General features: G+C 43.4%; 1 protein-coding gene across 1 annotated transcript in view; it reads right to left on the bottom strand.

Annotated features, from left to right (window-relative positions):
* Positions 1-19101, bottom strand: part of LOC122934154 (L-gulonolactone oxidase-like) — a 123319-nt gene that overhangs the window by 81031 nt on the left and 23187 nt on the right. Inside the window, exons 5-6 of the mRNA XM_044289397.1 lie at positions 8683-8773; positions 6354-6539 (exon numbers count right to left, since the gene is read on the bottom strand). Coding sequence (XP_044145332.1) covers positions 6354-6539; positions 8683-8773 — 277 coding nt within the window. The remainder of the gene's footprint in view (positions 1-6353; positions 6540-8682; positions 8774-19101) is intronic.

Raw genomic sequence — 19101 nt, 5'->3', positions numbered from 1 at the left:
TGCTCCATATCACTATATACAAGAAGATGTATAACTTATACCAGCTGTACATATATAATTATATACAGGAGATGCCCAGGTTATACCAGCATGCTCCATATCACTATATACAAGAAGATGTATAACTTATACCAGCTGTACATATATAATTATATACAGGAGATACCCAGGTTATACCAGCATGCTCCATATCACTATATACAAGAAGATGTATAACTTATACCAGCTGTACATATATAATTATATACAGGAGATACCCAGGTTATACCAGCATGCTCCATATCACTATATACAAGAAGATGTATAACTTATACCAGCTGTATATATATAATTATATACAGGAGATACCCAGGTTATACCAGCATGCTCCATATCACTATATACAAGAAGATGTATAACTTATACCAGCTGTATATATATAATTATATACAGGAGATACCCAGGTTATACCAGCATGCTCCATATCACTATATACAAGAAGATGTATAACTTATACCAGCTGTACATATATAATTATATACAGGAGATACCCAGGTTATACCAGCATGCTCCATATCACTATATACAAGAAGATGTATAACTTATACCGGCTGTACATATATAACTATATACAGGAGATGCCCAGGTTATACCAGCATGCTCCATATCACTGTATACAGGAAGATGTGTAACTTATACCAGCTGTACATATATAATTATATACAGGAGATACCCAGGTTATACCAGCATGGTCCATATCACTATATACAAGAAGATGTATAACGTATACCAGCTGTACATATATAATTATATACAGGAGATACCCAGGTTATACCAGCATGCTCCATATCACTGTATACAAGAAGATGTATAACTTCTACCAGCTGTACATATATAATTATATACAGGAGATGCCCAGGTTATACCAGCATGGTCCGTATCACTATATATAAGAAGATGTATAACTTATACCAGCTGTACATATATAATTATATACAGGAGATGCCCAGGTTATACCAGCATGCTCCATGTCACTATATACAGAAGATGTATAACTTCTACCAGCTGTACATATATAATTATATACAGGAGATGCCCAGGTTATACCAGCATGGTCCGTATCACTATATATAAGAAGATGTATAACTTATACCAGCTGTACATATATAATTATATACAGGAGATGCCCAGGTTATACCAGCATGCTCCATGTCACTATATACAGAAGATGTATAACTTCTACCAGCTGTACATATATAATTATATACAGGAGATGCCCAGGTTATACCAGCATGCTCCATATCACTATATACAAGAAGATGTATAACTTATACCAGCTGTACATATATAATTATATACAGGAGATACCCAGGTTATACCAGCATGGTCCATATCACTATATACAAGAAGATGTATAACGTATACCAGCTGTACATATATAATTATATACAGGAGATGCCAAGGTTATACCAGCATGCTCCATATCACGGTATACAAGAAGATGTATAACTTCTACCAGCTGTACATATATAATTATATACAGGAGATGCCCAGGTTATACCAGCATGGTCCGTATCACTATATATAAGAAGATGTATAACTTATACCAGCTGTACATATATAATTATATACAGGAGATGCCCAGGTTATACCAGCATGCTCCATGTCACTATATACAGAAGATGTATAACTTCTACCAGCTGTACATATATAATTATATACAGGAGATGCCCAGGTTATACCAGCATGGTCCGTATCACTATATATAAGAAGATGTATAACTTATACCAGCTGTACATATATAATTATATACAGGAGATGCCCAGGTTATACCAGCATGCTCCATGTCACTATATACAGAAGATGTATAACTTATACCAGCTGTACATATATAATTATATACAGGAGATGCCCAGGTTATACCAGCATGCTCCATGTCACTATATACAGGAAGATGTATAACTTATACCAGCTGTACATATATAATTATACACAGGAGATGCCCAGGTTATACCAGCATGCTCCATATCACTATATACAGAAGATGTATAACTTATACCAGCTGTACATATATAATTATATACAGGAGATGCCCAGGTTATACCAGCATGGTCCATATCACTATATACAAGAAGATGTATAACTTATACCAGCTGTACATTTATAATTATATACAGGAGATGCCCAGGTTATACCAGCATGGTCCATATCACTATATACAGAAGATGTATAACTTATACCAGCTGTACATATATAATTATATACAGAAGATACCCAGGTTATACCAGCATGGTCCATATCACTATATACAGAAGATATATAACTTATACCAGCTGTACATATATAATTATATACAGGAGATGCCCAGGTTATATCAGCATGCTCCATATCACTATATACAGAAGATGCATAACTTATACTAGCTGTACATATATAATTATATACAGGAGATACCCAGGTTATACCAGCATGGTCCATAACACTATATACAAGAAGATGTATAACTTATACCAGCTGTACATATATAATTATATACAGGAGATACCCAGGTTATACCAGCATGCTCCATATCAGTATATACAAGAAGATGTATAACTTATACCAGCTGTACATATATAATTATATACAGGAGATACTTAGGTTATACCAGCATGGTCCATATCACTATATACAGGAAGATGTATAACTTATACCAGCTGTACATATATAATTATATACAGGAGATGCCCAGGTTATACCAGCATGGTCCATATCACTATATACAGGAAGATGTATAACTTATACCAGCTGTACATATATAATTATATACAGGAGATACCCAGGTTATACCAGCATGCTCCATATCACTATATATAAGAAGATGTATAACTTATACCAGCTGTACATATATAATTATATATAGGAGAAGCCCGGGTTATACCAGCATGGTCCATATCACTATATACAAGAAGATGTATAACTTATACCAGCTGTACATATATAATTATATACAGGAGATGCCCAGGTTATACCAGCATGGTCCATATCACTATATACAAGAAGATGTATAACGTATACCAGCTGTACATATATAATTATATACAGGAGATGCCCAGGTTATACCAGCATGCTCCATATCACTATATACAGGAAGATGTATAACTTATACCAGCTGTACATATATAATTATATACAGGAGATGCCCAGGTTATACCAGCATGCTCCATATCACTATATACAAGAAGATGTATAACTTATACCAGCTGTACATATATAATTATATACAGGAGATACCCAGGTTATACCAGCATGGTCCATATCACTATATACAAGAAGATGTATAACTTATACCAGCTGTCCATATATAATTATATACAGGAGATGCCCAGGTTATACCAGCATGCTCCATATCACTATATACAGAAGATGTATAACTTATACCAGCTGTACATATATAATTATATACAGGAGATGTCAGTAAATATTTCCTCGTCTTGTGAGGTCGCAGGACGGGAGGCGCTGTCCCACGTTTACCTCGTTAGTGGGTTTTGACCTCAGTTCCCATTAATTGAAGATTTTGATTTCATGCTTTATGAGACGTTTTCTGATTTCACATTTTCAGTCCTAATGGCTGTGCTGGAGGATTATAACTACATGATCATCCTATCAGTGCAGACTCCACTACTGGCCTGGATGCTCAACGGCCGAGAAAGAGCCATCAGTGTTCTGGTATAACAAAAGCGCCTGTACACACTGAGCAGACAATAATCATAGATATCAATTGGATCAAAAAGAATAGAGATCACAGGAAAAAATAACTAATGGAAAAGATGAGGAATTAAACCAATAAGGCATACCTTCATTAAAACCATCAAATTTTAACTGTAGTGATATAATATAGATATCAGTTATATACCTATACTTAAGAAGCAGTATTATAGTAGTTATCTTCTTGTACATAGGAGCAGTATTATAGTAGTTATATTCTTGTACATAGGAGCAGTATTATAGTAATATATTCTTGTACATAGGAGCAGTATTATAGCAGTTATATTCTTGTACATAGGAGGCAGTATTATAGTAGTTATATTCTTGTACATAGGAGCAGTATTATAGTAGTTATATTCCTGTACATAGGAGCAGTATTATAGTAGTTATATTCTTGTACATAGAAGGCAGTATTATAGTAGTTATATTCTTGTACATAGGAGCAGTATTATAGTAGTTATATTCTTGTACATAGGAGGCAGTATTATAGTAGTTATATTCTTGTACATAGGAGCAGTATTATAGTAGTTATATTCTTGTACATAGGAGCAGTATTATAGTAGTTATATTCCTGTACATAGGAGCAGTATTATAGTAGTTATATTCTTGTACATAGGAGGCAGTATTATAGTAGTTATATTCCTGTACATAGGAGGCAGTATTATAGTAGTTATATTCTTGTACATAGGAGCAGTATTATAGTAGTTATATTCTTGTACATAGGAGCGGTATTATAGTAGTTATATTCTTGTACATAGGAGCAGTATTATAGTAGTTATATTCTTGTACATAGGAGGCAGTATTATAGTAGTTATTTTCTTGTACATAGGAGGCAGTATTATAGTAGTTATATTCTTGTACATAGGAGGCAGTATTATAGTAGTTATATTCTTGTACATAGGAGCAGTATTATAGTAGTTATATTCTTGTACATAGGAGGCAGTATTCTAGCAGTTATATTCTTGTACATAGGAGTAGTATTATAGTAGTAATATTCTTGTACATAGGAGGCAGTATTATAGTAGTTATATTATTGTACATAGGAGCAGTATTATAGTAGTAATATTCTTGTACATAGGAGGCAGTATTATAGTAGTTATATTCTTGTATATAGGAGGCAGTATTATAGTAGTTATATTCTTGTACATAGGCAGTATTATAGTAGTTATATTCTTGTATATAGGAGGCAGTATTATAGTAGTTATATTCTTGTACATAGGAGGCAGTATTATAGTAGTTATATTCTTGTATATAGAAGGCAGTATTATAATAGATATATTCTTGTACATAGGAGGCAGTATTATAGTAGTTACCGTATATTCTTGTAGACAGACAAGTTGTCTGTTATCCATATTTTAGAAGTTTCTACTGATCAGAATGTTGTTGATGATGAAGCCACAAGAATTATTTGAAGCAAACAAAATGTGATGTGATTAATTCTCAAGGGATGTAATCCTCTATCATTGAGGAGGTGACCGGTTACAGAGCAACCATTGAGATGACTTGGAGACTGACTGAGCCTGCAGGTTAATGGGAAATCTAAGAATATATATTTATAATTGTGCCTGCGCTGTCGCTGTATGAGTTTTTCTCTGTGTGCGCTAGGCAGACAGAGCCGCTGCTGTGTACCTGGTTGGATAACGGCTGCTCCGGTCCAAGGTTGTGTAGACAGTAGAAGGAGTGAACAAACTAATGTTCGGTACCAGCGCTGGAGTGAAGTTTTTTGGGGTTAGTAATTACCTTATGTCAGTGTTCGGTTATATTCAGATGGTTGACCGCTCACTCTCTGATGTTGCAGACAGGATGAGATGACTTGTGCGGCGCTTCTCTGAAAGGATTCTTCCTGCTCAACCTCTAAGCATGTACGCCGCCCCGGCCGGTGGCTGGCGTGCACGCGAGGGAGCTGTGATGGTGGCACCATCACAGCTCCCTCGCGTGCACGCCAGCCACCGGCCGGGGCGGCGTACATGCTTAGAGGTTGAGCAGGAAGAATCCTTTCAGAGAAGCGCCGCACAAGTCATCTCATCCTGTCTGCAACATCAGAGAGTGAGCGGTCAACCATCTGAATATAACCGAACACTGACATAAGGTAATTACTAACCCCAAAAAACTTCACTCCAGCGCTGGTACCGAACATTAGTTTGTTCACTCCTTCTAATGGGAAATCTAAATGCAAATCTATACAATAGATAAAATGAGGTCTGAACCTGGATTCAGTAACTCAGATGCTGGATCATACATAATAGGGTTAGATACAGCGGCTCAGTGTATGAGTATTTATCCACCCTTTCCAGCATTGGTTTACTTATTATATACACTGCAGCACAGGGGTCCAGTGAGGAAAGAGCTCTCATTTTCTGATTCTGTTCCAAATCCCCTCCTTTTTCTTTCTACTACATTATTTCTGTCTGCCTGCAACCACCACTAGGGGGAGCTCACTACATAAGGATTTATACAGCTCCTGTTTACAATGCAACAAGCTGCCAGTAATTGTTTTTGTTGACATCCCTATGTGTATTATTTCAAGGGATTTTCCACCTTAAGTATCTGGCTGTGAAATCTGTGCACTGACATCCTAGATCAGAGCTCCCATATCTTAAGGCATGATGGATAAGAATATAAATTACCTCTTGCAGGGTGGTGGATTGCTGTATCTCTTGCAGATGGAAGGCAGCCTTGCATTGCAGAGTGACAGTGAGAATGACCCCCAGGGACCCCAGGTGAAGCCTGGCTGCTTGGAAAATATCAGGATTCACAGACTCTGAACATTCCAAGATCTCGCCAGATGCCGTCATCATGGTCAGCGCCACAACCTGCGAATAATGACCGGTAGAACATTATGGAATGCCTAACCAATAATGCTGCACTCAGATTGTAGTGCTACTGTACCCAGCAGTTCTGATCTGAAGAGCCACTGAGCATGCAGGATACTGGGGGACTCTTAGGCCTCTTTCACACGGGCGGGCGTCAGTTTTTTTGCCCGGATAAGAGCCGGGTGCGTTGCGGGAAAATGCGCGATTTTTTTCTGCGCGAGTGCAAAACATTGTCATGCGTTGCACTCGCGTGAGAAAAATCGCGCATGTTTGGTACCCAAACCCGAACTTCCTCATAGAAGTTCGGGCTTGGGATTGATGTTCTGAAGATTGTATTATTTATAATTTATTTTCCCTTATAACATGGTTATAAGGGAAAATAATAGCATTCTGAATACAGAATGCATAGTAACCAGCGCTAGAGGGGTTAAAAAAATAAAAAATAATTTAACTAACCTTAGTCCACTTGATCACGAAGCCGGCATCTCCTTGTGTCTCCTCTGCGCTGAAGTTGAACAGGACCTGGGGTGAGCTGCTCCATTAAATACAGGTTAAGGACCTTTGATGACGTCACTCCGGCCATCACATGGTCTTTTACCATGGTGAATCACCATGGTAAAAGATCATGTGACGTACCATGTGATGACTGGAGTGACATCATCGAAGGTCCTTAACCGATATTTAATGCAGCAGCTCACCCCAGGTCCTGTTCAGCGCAGAGGAGACACAAGGAGATGCCGGCTTCGTGATCAAGTGGACTAAGGTTAGTTAAATTATTTTTTATTTTTTTAACCCCTCTAGCGCTGGTTACTATGCATTCTGTATTCAGAATGCTATTATTTTCCCTTATAACCATGTTATAAGGGAAAATAATAATGATCGGGTCTCCATCCCGATCGTCTCCTAGCAACCGTGCGTGCAAATCGCACGGCATCCGTACTTGCTTGCGGATGCCATCCGATTTTCACACACCCCATTCACTTCTATGGGGCCTGCGTCACGTCAAAATCGGACAATATAGAGCATGCTGCGATTTCAACTGAACGCACAAGTGATGCGTTAAAAACATCGCTCATGTGCACAGCCCCATAGAAATGAATGGGTCAGGATTTAGTGCGGGTGCCATACGTTCGCCGCATGGATCGCACCCGCACGGAAAACTCGCCTGTGTGAAAGGGGCCTTTAAGTGTAACTGTCATTCTTTTTTTTATTTTTGTAATGTGTAGGGGCAGTGATACCGACCATTTTTGTAATATACTTTAATCACTGAAATTGTACATTTCTATAAAAAAATGGCTCTAAAGTGGCCCATTTTGAGCCTTAGCAACGCTAGTCTGTCTGCTGTTTACATAACACAGTCATTGTTAGCAAGTCTCCACAGTTATGTAAACAGCAGACAGAGGAGCGTTGCTAAGGCTCAAAATGGGCCACTTTAGAGCCATTTTTCTAATAGAAATGTACAATTTCAGTAATTAAAGTATATTACAAAAATGGTCAATATCACTGCCCCAACACATTACACAAATAAAAAAAAGAATGACAGTTACACTTTAAACTCCATACAATACACAGAGAGACCATAAATTTCAAATAGAACTGTGTAATATATCCTTTTCCCTTCGGGGGCGCTGTGGAAAGAATTGAATATCAGATTAACCCACAGACTGTAACTGGTATCAGGAGGACACTTCTGATAAATCATCATTTCTACATCCAGCAAGCAGAAATAGTAAAAATGGTGTGAAAACAACTAATTTTGCTGGAGTGATAATCATCTGCAATGTGCAGCTCTCCATCTGGAGGACCTGACACGTCCATGCTATACAAAGACAGTCTATTGACTTCAATGGGTAATCTGTGTAATACTTTATGTTTCCACTGGTGGCACTGCAGAGAAACGGGACACTTCCTGAGATCCACTGCACGGCCGATCACAGGAGATCACACCAGGGGGAGACTTTGTGATCAGCTTATTTTTGGTGGACCCAAATAGCAGGAATAAATTGAGCATGCTGCGGATATTGATTGCGAGTTTTGCTTTTTGCAATGCACCACACCACAATTTGCTGTAAAGTCCTCCGGTCACCAAGGATTTGCTCCACACTTTGCTAGTTTGGTGTCTCCTCTGTTGTACATATCATACCTGTGTAGACAGTATGCCATGGGTAATCCCGGTATTGTGGGTTCCCGTTCCGATAACTCCGGCCGCTGCGACTTCAGACACGGCGCCAATGCTGTAGAATAAAATGCAGAAGAATGAGGATGCGGAAGGAAACCACGATGACATTGCTGATTTCCAGCAGGAAAGACCCCACCGAGAGATCAAACCCCTTTGGTACTACACAGAGAGGAAGAAAAAAGCAGAAATCTCAGGGCAGTGCCAAAGGGGCTTGAGTCCTCCATAGAGCCTTTCATCCTGGAATCAGTGAAGCCACAAAGTTATAGACTCATCATCCCAAGATTCTATGGTAAGATGACAATTTTCATTAGAGTTCCCCTTTAAAGAGGTTATTCTATGATTAATGTAAAAGATGAAAATCAGACATCATATAATCCATGACAATCCCTCTCTAACAAAGCTAGAACCAGCCCTGTACCTAACATGGATCCAGAGATGTTCCTGTTCATTTCTCCAATTGTTGCTAGATTTATAAGGGGTGTGTCCTTTCTGCTGCAGCTCTCTCCCTATCACAGCTCAGGGTGTGTGTCCTTTCTGCTGCAGTTCTCTCCCTATCACAGCTCAGGGTGTGTGTCCTTTCTGCCGCAGTTCTCTCCCTATCACATCTCAGGAGGTGTCCTTTCTGCTGCAGTTCTCTCCCTATCACATCTCAGCAGGTGTCCTTTCTGCTGCAGTTCTCTCCTTATCACAGCTGATGGGACATGTCCTTTCTGCTGCAGTTCTCTGCCTGTAAAATGTTGTGGGTGTGTCCTTTCTGCTGCAGCTCTCTTCCTGTAAAAGGCTGGGGGGCGTGTCCTTTCTGCTGCAGCTCTCTTCCTGTAACTGTCACAGATTCTAACAGTAGATATGGCTGGTGGCAGTCGAAGGATGGAACTAAGTCTGTGTGACCCCCTCAGTGTACTAAGAACCTCTGCTGGTTCAGTGTCTTTATAGATTATTAGTGATGAGCGGCGGGTGCCATATTCAAATTCGCAATATTTCACAATTATTTTGCTAAATATTCGTGATATATTCGCTAATTCGAGACTTCGTTATATTCGTACAATGCTATTCTATTGCGAAAAATCGGCATTGAAATATTCGTGTGCGCACGCGCCTTTTTTGGCATAAGATAAACTATAATAAATAATGAAGAAAATTCTAATTCAGTACTGACTGAGATATTTTAGCCATTTCACTACAGCTCCCAGCATGCCCTGACAAGCTATATCTCCCCACAGTCCCTGCTGGTTCAGGGTCTCTGTAGAGCATATGGAGCTGATGCATTCTGGGAGTGACAGTGGATAGCAGTGTGCGCCTCCTGCATGGTGCTCTGATACCTTCTAAGGGGCCACCAGCTAAATTTTAAATTCAGCTTTGGATGTGATTGGAGGATAAGACATATCGATCAGCACATACCGTAAGTGGTCTGTCAGCTGTGGCCTCCAGTTTTTGGGTGACTACAGGTCAGGGCATGCTGGGACTGGTAGTCTTCCAACAGCTAGAGGGCCACAGGAAGAATTCAGAGCCACAAATGGTGTTCAGAGGTGAACTTAGTAAGAAATCCAGACTCTACAAAGTGATTTCATTCATTTCTGTTGCTCCTAAAATTTTGTCGTCAATTTGATATGCAAATAGTGACATATGAAGAAGACGGAGGATCACTCGATGCCATCAATATTCATTCATCTGCATCCTGCCACACTGTGTCACCGCCATTCCCACGAGAGGTAAGATACCGTCCTCAGGTGCTGGAGGTGACTTTTATGGCGCCGTGCGATTCATCAAATGTCAGCTGCAATTAATGTCTGGTGAGTGTCAGCCAGCTGGACCCGAGTCCCCCCGGACCGGACGCTCATTAGCGCACCATCTATAGATACAACCGTGTCCTGAGAAGTCCTTACTAAACGTATAGAAGAGGCTGAGTATTTTCTCCTGAAATACTCTGTACTGCGGGAAAAGCCTGCTCCTGAAATCCTCTGTGCTGCTTAGGATCCTACCCCTTCTATTATGTAATCCTCAGTCTGTGACCGCCACAAGATCAGCACACTCCTCTCCTGAAATCCTCTGTGCTGCTTAGAACCCTACCTCTTCTCCTATGTAATTCTCAGTCTCTCAACTCCGCAGGAGCAGTACACCACTCCCCTGAAATCCTCTGTGCTGCTCAGGACCCTAGCCCTTTTACTATGTAATCCTCAGTCTGTGACCTCCACAAGATCAGCACGCTCTTTTTCTGAAATCCTCTGTGCTGCTGGTTGAGACCCTTCTCCTTCCACTGGGGACTCTACCCACTGCTCTCATGCTGTAATGATTACTTTACTGATCTGATTTGCTCCAAAATCTTCTGTCTTTGCCGGCTGTACAGAAATTCTAAAAAACAAAAACAAACACAGCTCCACACCTGTCCACAGGTTATACTGCAGCTCAGCATCATTGAAATAAACGCATCAGTGGTGCAGTACCATATACAGCCTGTGGATAGGTGTGGTGCTGTTTTTAAAAGAAAGCAGCCATGTTTTTCTACTTCTGGACACATTGAATCCCGGAGTCCAATATTTTCATCTGTAAAATCAGTTTGAAATACAAGTGTAACAGGGGAAAAAAATGAAATAGTTTCTGACGCGTTTCAGATCCTCGCAGCCCCAGGGCACTATTTTTTGGCAGCGACTATCAGTGTTTCATCTTCAGTTACAAGAGAAATAAGTTCTGTTCCACCGTAAAACACGACTGCGCTGTAATCACTGCCGCGCTCCTCTCTGCAGCTCTCCAAAACTTTTCATGTTTCAGGAACGGAAATTAATGAACAAGAACATAAAATGTTATCATGAAAAAAGCGTCGGCCGCTCCACAAAACAAGAGCAAGATGTGATCAGAAGAAAGAGAAGAGCGCAGAGTGAGCGTCGGCCGCTCCCAAAAAAATAGAACATGACGTGATCAGAAGAAAGAGAAGCTCACAGAGCGAGCGTCGGCCGCTCCACAAACAAAAACAAGAGCAAGACGGGATCATAACAAAGAGAAGAGCACAGAGCGAGCATCGGCCGCTCCCAAAAAAATAGAACATGACGTGATCAGAAGAAAGAGAAGAGCGCAGAGCGAGCGTCAGCCACTCCACAAAACAAGAGCAAGACAGGATCATAACAAAAAGAAGAGCGCAGAGCGAGCATCGGCCACTCCACAAAACAAGAGCAAGACAGGATCATAACAAAGAGAAGAGCGCAGAGCGAGCGTCGGCCGCTCCACAAAACAAGAGCAAGACGTGATCAGAAGAAAGAAGCGCACAGAGTGAGCGTCGGCCGCTCCACAAACAAAAACAAGAGCAAGACGGGATTATAACAAAGAGAAGAGCACAGAGCGAGCATCGGCCGCTCCAAAAAAAATAGAACATGACGTGATCAGAAGAAAGAGAAGAGCGCAGAGCGAGCGTCGGCTGCTCCAAAAAAAATAGAACATGACGTGATCAGAAGAAAGAGAAGAGCGCAGAGCGAGCGTCGGCCGCTCCACAAAACAAGAGCAAGACGTGATCAGAAGAAAGAGAAGCGCACAGAGCGAGCGTCGGCCGCTCCACAAACCAAAACAAGAGCAAGACGGGATCATAACAAAGAGAAGAGCACAGAGCGAGCATCGGCCGCTCCAAAAAAAATAGAACATGACGTGATCAGAAGAAAGAGAAGAGCGCAGAGCGAGCATCGGCCACTCCACAAAACAAGAGCAAGACAGGATCATAACAAAGAGAAGAGCGCAGAGCGAGCGTCGGCCGCTCCACAAAACAAGAGCAAGACGTGATCAGAAGAAAGAAAAGCGCACAGAGTGAGCGTCGGCCGCTCCACAAACAAAAACAAGAGCAAGACGGGATCATAACAAAGAGAAGAGCACAGAGCGAGCATCGGCCGCTCCAAAAAAAATAGAACATGACGTGATCAGAAGAAAGAGAAGAGAGCAGAGCGAGCGTCGGCTGCTCCAAAAAAAATAGAACATGACGTGATCAGAAGAAAGAGAAGAGCGCAAAGCGAACGTCGGCCACGCCACAAAACAAGAGCAAGACAGGATCATAACAAAGAGAAGAGCGTAGAGCGAGCATCGGCCACTCCACAAAACAAGAGCAAGACAGGATCATAACAAAGAGAAGAGCGCAGAGCGAGCGTCGGACGCTCCACAAAACAAGAGCAAGATGTGATCAGAAGAAAGAGAAGCGCACAGAGCGAGCGTCGGCCGCTCCACAAACAAAAACAAGAGCAAGACGGGATCATAACAAAGAGAAGAGCACAGAGCGAGCATTGGACGCTCCAAAAAAAATAGAACATGACGTGATCAGAAGAAAGAGAAGAGCGCAGAGCGAGCGTCGGCCACTCCACAAAACAAGAGCAAGACAGGATCATAACAAAGAGAAGAGCGCAGAGCGAGCATCGGCCACTCCACAAAACAAGAGCAAGACAGGATCATAACAAAGAGAACAGCGCAGAGCGAGCGTCGGCCGCTCCACAAAACAAGAGCAAGACGTTGATCAGAAGAAAGAGAAGCGCACAGAGTGAGCGTCGGCCGCTCCACAAACAAAAACAAGAGCAAGACGGGATCATAACAAAGAGAAGAGCACAAAGCGAGCATCGGCCGCTCCCAAAAAAATAGAACATGACGTGATCAGAAGAAAGAGAAGACCGCAGAGCGAGCATCGGCTGCTCCCAAAAAAATAGAACATGACATGATCAGAAGAAAGAGAAGAGCGCAGAGCGAGCGTCGGCCACTCCACAAAACAAGAGCAAGACAGGATCATAACAAAGAGAAGAGCGTAGAGCGAGCATTGGCCACTCCACAAAACAAGAGCAAGACAGGATCATAACAAAGAGAAGAGCGCAGAGCGAGCGTCGGCCGCTCCACAAAACAAGAGCAAGACGTGATCAGAAGAAAGAGAAGCGCACAGAGCGAGCGTTGGCCGCTCCACAAACAAAAACAAGAGCAAGACGGGATCATAACAAAGAGAAGAGCACAGAGCGAGCATGGGCCGCTTCACAAAACAAGAGCAAGACAGGATCATAACAAAGAGAAGAGCGCAGAGTGAGCATGGGCCGCTTCACAAAACAAGAGCAAGATGTGATCAGAAGAAAGAGAAGAGCACAGAGTGAGCGTCGGCCGCTCCACAAAACAAGGGCAAGACAGGATCATAACAAAGAGAAGAGCGCAGAGCGAGCATGGGCTGCTCCACAAAACAAGATCAAGATGTGATCAGAAGAAAGAGAAGAGCACAGAGCGAGCATGGGCCGCTCCACAAAACAAGAGCAAGACGGGATCATAACAAAGAGAAGAGCGCAGAGCGAGCGTCAGCCGCACCAAAAAAACAAGAACATGACGTGATCAGAAGAAGGAGAAGAGCACAGAGAGAGCGTCCGCCGCTCCACAAAACAAGAGCAAGACAGGATCATAACAAAGAGAAGAGCGCAGAGCGAGCATGGGCCGCTCCACAAAACAAGATCAAGATGTGATCAGAAGAAAACTCCAGCAACTCCACATAACAATAACATGACGGGACATGACGGGATCATAACAAAAAAAAGAGCACAAAGTAAAAGTCGGCCTCTCCACAAAACTAGAACGCAATGAAATCACAATAAAGAGACGAGCGCAGATGTAGTGTCCGACTAGGTAAATGGGGGCACTACACAAGGGTTAATATGACTATTGTATTGATGCGATGTTCTATGTTCATTTCCCTGTGTTATCTGGGTAGCAGGCCTATTAGGGTGTAGTTCAGTCTCCTAGACACTAGAGGGAGCTAGAGAGCCCTGAGTATATATAGTTAGGCCCAGACAGGGAAGGGCAGTGCAGTCCAGGAGGCTAGTAAGTGCAGTCTAGCCTGCCTGAAGTTCCTGAGCCTCAGTTAGCTCAGAAGATTCACCCCAAGAGAAGAGTTTACCTCCTGGGAGAAAACCTGCAGTTCCCACAAGCAGAGCAGAGCCATTGTTCCAGCTAGACAAGTAAGCTGAAGGGCAGAGGAATCATTAACCTGAAGCAAGGGATATATACCTGATGAGTATTACTACCAAGGATAAAAGTCAGCATTAGGGCATACGGGCCTTGGGATACAGACAGCCAGGATATCTGAGGAATAGTTCAGCCTGGTCTGTGAGTGTTGATTTTACCCTCTGCGTATCTTGCAAAGAACATTACCTGCCATTGACATAAATCCTGCTATTGTTTGCTGCTGCAAATTGGAACTGAATTCAAATTGTATAAAGTTGAACTGTTTCCAGTAAAGAAAAGTTTCGTTCACCACAAACTGTGTCCCTCACTTATTACAACTATAAATCGGTGTGCCACCATTACAGGCACTGGCGTCACGAATCTTAAAGGGACCTTGCCCTAGGCACATTAAACACCTGCAACATCCAGGGCACCTCATCCACCACCCGGCCTGGTCCCTAAATACAAAGTGTGCCCCAGAGGATCCCTGTGCCAGCCTCTCTATCACTGCTCTACGCCTACCCAGGGTCTCCCTACAAACTGTGAGTAACCTTTGTTTGCCCATTAACCGTGACCTCACATCGCAATACCCTGCAGGTTGGCGTACTGCATATTTTGGCTTCACAAACAGGATCCGATCATTCCTGCGCCATTGCGGAAGTAAACTGTGTGCTGTTATTTGCCCATAAAGTGACTAAGCCCTACTTGTTTATTGGAAAAATTGCTGGGCCAAAGAACTGCAATAATCGCGGTGTGAAGATTATATTGCATGGACTGTTTTGCTGCCTATTTAGTCACCGATTGCTGTCAGTGAACAGACAGTGATGTGCTCAAAGATGGCCGCTTGACCTGACTGGATTATTTGTGCGCCTCGTTGTGTCCGTTTGGTGCGAAAAATACCAAGAGAAGGTACCGCCCAGCCTGTAAGAAGAAAAACGCCGCCCTGTCTCCGAAGAAGATACCGCCTACCTTGAATCCCGGAGCTCCAAGAGGCCGCGCCTACCTTCTGACGCCGCGCGTGGGACTCCCGTCTGACGTAACCACGCATCTTGCGAGATTTGGAGCGAGCACTGCCGGAGTAAGTACAAACTTTCGTATTCACCGGGCCCCTCATATATCTGTACCAGAGAGGTCCCGATCCTTACCAACAGACTGGGGAAGGGCCCCCACTAGTAATAAGAGACTCGACCTGAAAAAATCCGTCCACCTTAGCTCCGGTCCGCTCCGCAGTTTCTTAAAGGGCCATACTCACTCCATTGACCCCTTAGCAACGTTATGTCCGCACCTGAAGTAGCGGGGCAGGCAGCCCCAGATGTGCCTTCTGAAGTGCCCGCAGCTGATAATAGGGCGCCTGCCGCTGCGGCAGCATCAAGCCTGATGCCACTGACCATGCAGTATTATTTTGGGGCCCCTCTGGTGACCGTGTCTCAAGGTAAAGTGCCTGTCCGTTGGATTAATTTTGGTGATCACCCCGTTACTCTCTTTAAGCACTGCCCCATTGCTCAGCTTTTCCAGGTGTCTTTCCAGGATGTGATCCGTCTGCCTGCCACGGAGACGTTCCAGGCCGCACAGAGCAGCAGCGCGCCTGCCAGCGCCTCTTCAGTATCCTGGTGGGAAGAACTTCATGTGGGGAACGAATGCACCCCGAAGGAGCAAATAGAGGGACTCCTGAGTCTGGTGAAAGAACACCACAAGGCCTTTAGCAAGCACTCCACGGACTACGGAGAGGTCAGTGTAATCAAACACACCATACCCACTGGCTCTCATCCTCCTATCAAGGAGAGATACAGACCCATACCGCCTACTACCTATCAGTCTGTGAAAGAGATGATACAAGAGATGAAGGACTCTAATATAATCCGGGACAGTCATAGTCCCTGGGCTGCGCCCCTAGTTCTTGTCCGAAAAAAAGATGGCAGCATAAGGTTCTGCGTGGATTATAGAAAAATCTATCAAATCACCCACAAAGACGCTTATCCGTTACCGCGCATTGAGGAGTCCTTGACTGCCCTGGGGTCATCAGCCTATTTTTCCAATCTGGACTTAACTAGAGGGTACTGGCAGGTACCTATGGCCCCAGAAGATCGAGAGAAGACCGCTTTCACTAAACCTATGGGCCTGTTTGAATTAAATTATATGCCGTTCGGACTGTGTAACGCTCCAGGGACGTTCCAGCGGTTGATGGAGCGTTGTTTAGGTCATAGGAACTTCGAGACTGTACTATTATACCTAGATGATGTCATTATCTACTCCAAGACGTATGAGGACCATTTAAAACACCTGGATGAAGTGTTTCAAGTCCTTGTTAAATATGGCCTTAAAACCAAACCAAGTGCCACCTGCTGAAACCAGTAGTAAAGTACCCTGGGCACGTTGTTAGTGCCGAAGGAGTACAGCCCGATCCTGATAAACTTGCTGCTGTCTGTAATTGGCCTACTCTCACCACCGTGAAAGAGGTGAGAAGTTTCCTCAGCTTTGCAGGATATTATAGACGCTTCATCCCGCATTTTGCACAAATTGCGGATCCGATCCAGGAACTCCTAAGGGGGCATCCCAAGAAGAGTCCAAAGACTCCTATCCCTGTTGAATGGAATGAAGAACGGGAGATTGCCTTCCAGCTCCTGAAGAAGAAGCTGACTGAACCCCCTGTCCTGGGTTACCCAGATTATCAGAAGCCGTTCCACCTCTACACGGATGCCAGTAAAAGAGGCCTGGGAGCCGTGTTGGCCCAAGTACAAGACAACAAAGAGAGACAAAGAGAGGTTGATTGCCTACGCCAGCAGATCCCTGAGGGGGGCTGAGAAAAACTATCAGAATTATAGTTCCTTCAAGCTGGAGTTTCTTGCCTTAGTGTGGGCTGTGACTGAAAAATTCAAGGACTATCTTGCTGCCACACCGTTTGTCTCCTTCGCGGACAATAACCCCCTGGCGCATCTGAATACAGCCAAGTTAGGGGCCCTGGAGCAAAGATGGGCCTCCCGTCTTGCCAACTATTACTTCACTGTGAAATACCGGGCAGGCCGCTCCAATGATAATGCTGATGCCCTGTCTCGGCTCCCCACTACAGAAGCACCAGATGAACCAAATGATGCCTGGGAAGAAGTGGAAATGCTGGCGTTTTACAACAAATTTGCTCAGCAATATAATATTCGCACTGAAAATCACTCAGCTGCTGATCCTTCCTCATCAAATATTCATGAGTCCAGAGGCGAACAAGAAAGGTGGATTAAGCTCCAGTCCGAAAGTAGGGTCCTCGATGAACTGCTCGACTTCCTTACTAGTGGGAGAACTCCTGAGAGAGTCCGCAGGAAGAGTGCAGACCCAGAACTAATGAGACTGTGGAGACATCGCCACCAGCTCTTCCTTCAAAAAGGCCTGTTGCTTAGAAGGAGCCTGGATCCAGTGTCCTGCGATAGGATATATCAGATCCTCATACCACATCGAGATGCCAGTCTGGTGTTAGAGATGTATCATAACCAGTCCGGACACTTCGGCGTGCAGAAGACCGAGGCCACCATTCGTAGAAGGTTCTATTGGATCGGGATGAGAGAAGACACTGAGAAATAGTGCCGGGAATGTACTGCCTGTGCCGTAGGGCGAAGTGAACGCCATGACCAGAGGGTGCCTCTCCATCCTATCTTGAGTAAAACTCCCTTACAACTTGTTGCCATTAATCATGTGAAGTTGGAGCCAAGTCGCTCAGGGTATACTTATGCCATGAGTGACCATTATTGAACACTTTTTTTTTAAATTCCAGTAAAGTACAAAAAAAGCAGTAGTAATACATTTAACAATTACACAATAAAAACATCAGGCATCAACCAAGAGGGAGTAAGAGTGCTCAATATAATTGCACCGATAATTCCCCTGCCACTAAAACACCCCCTACATGGAGATACCGGACCTATCCAATACATTACAGTAGATAGCACATTACCTATATTACCTTTAAACCTTTAATCCTTATTTCCCCCCTCCCCCCCATCCCACCCTTCCCAAACCCATATCCCCCCACCCTATATCCGCCGGTGAGGGGGGGAGTGGGATGACAAAAAATTATTGATCACTTCACTAAGTTTGTCGTAGCAGTGCCTGTGAAAGACGTGACAGCCAAGACTGCGGCGGAGGAGTTCTGGAAGCATTTCCTCCTGCCCTACGGCTGCCCAGAGAGGATCCTCACCGACCAAGGGTCTGCGTTTGAATCACAGCTGTTTCAAGAGATGTGCCTGCTGCATAACTGCCAGAAAGTCCGGACCACAGCCTATCATCCGCAAGGTAACGGACTCTGTGAGAAGATGAATCAAACTCTCATTGAAATGCTGAGAGCAATACTCCCTGAGACAAGGGGTAATTGGCCTACTCTGCTGCCACAACTCATGTATACCTATAACAACACAATTCACTGCTCCACCGGGTTCACACCCTTCTATCTGATGTTCGGCCGTCAAGGGA

The sequence above is a fragment of the Bufo gargarizans genome, chromosome 4 (assembly GCF_014858855.1).
Source record: "Bufo gargarizans isolate SCDJY-AF-19 chromosome 4, ASM1485885v1, whole genome shotgun sequence".
NCBI classification, from domain to species: Eukaryota; Metazoa; Chordata; class Amphibia; order Anura; family Bufonidae; genus Bufo; species Bufo gargarizans.
The sequence above is the reverse complement of the archived record's forward strand: the minus strand, read 5'-3'. Positions and strand labels throughout refer to the sequence as shown.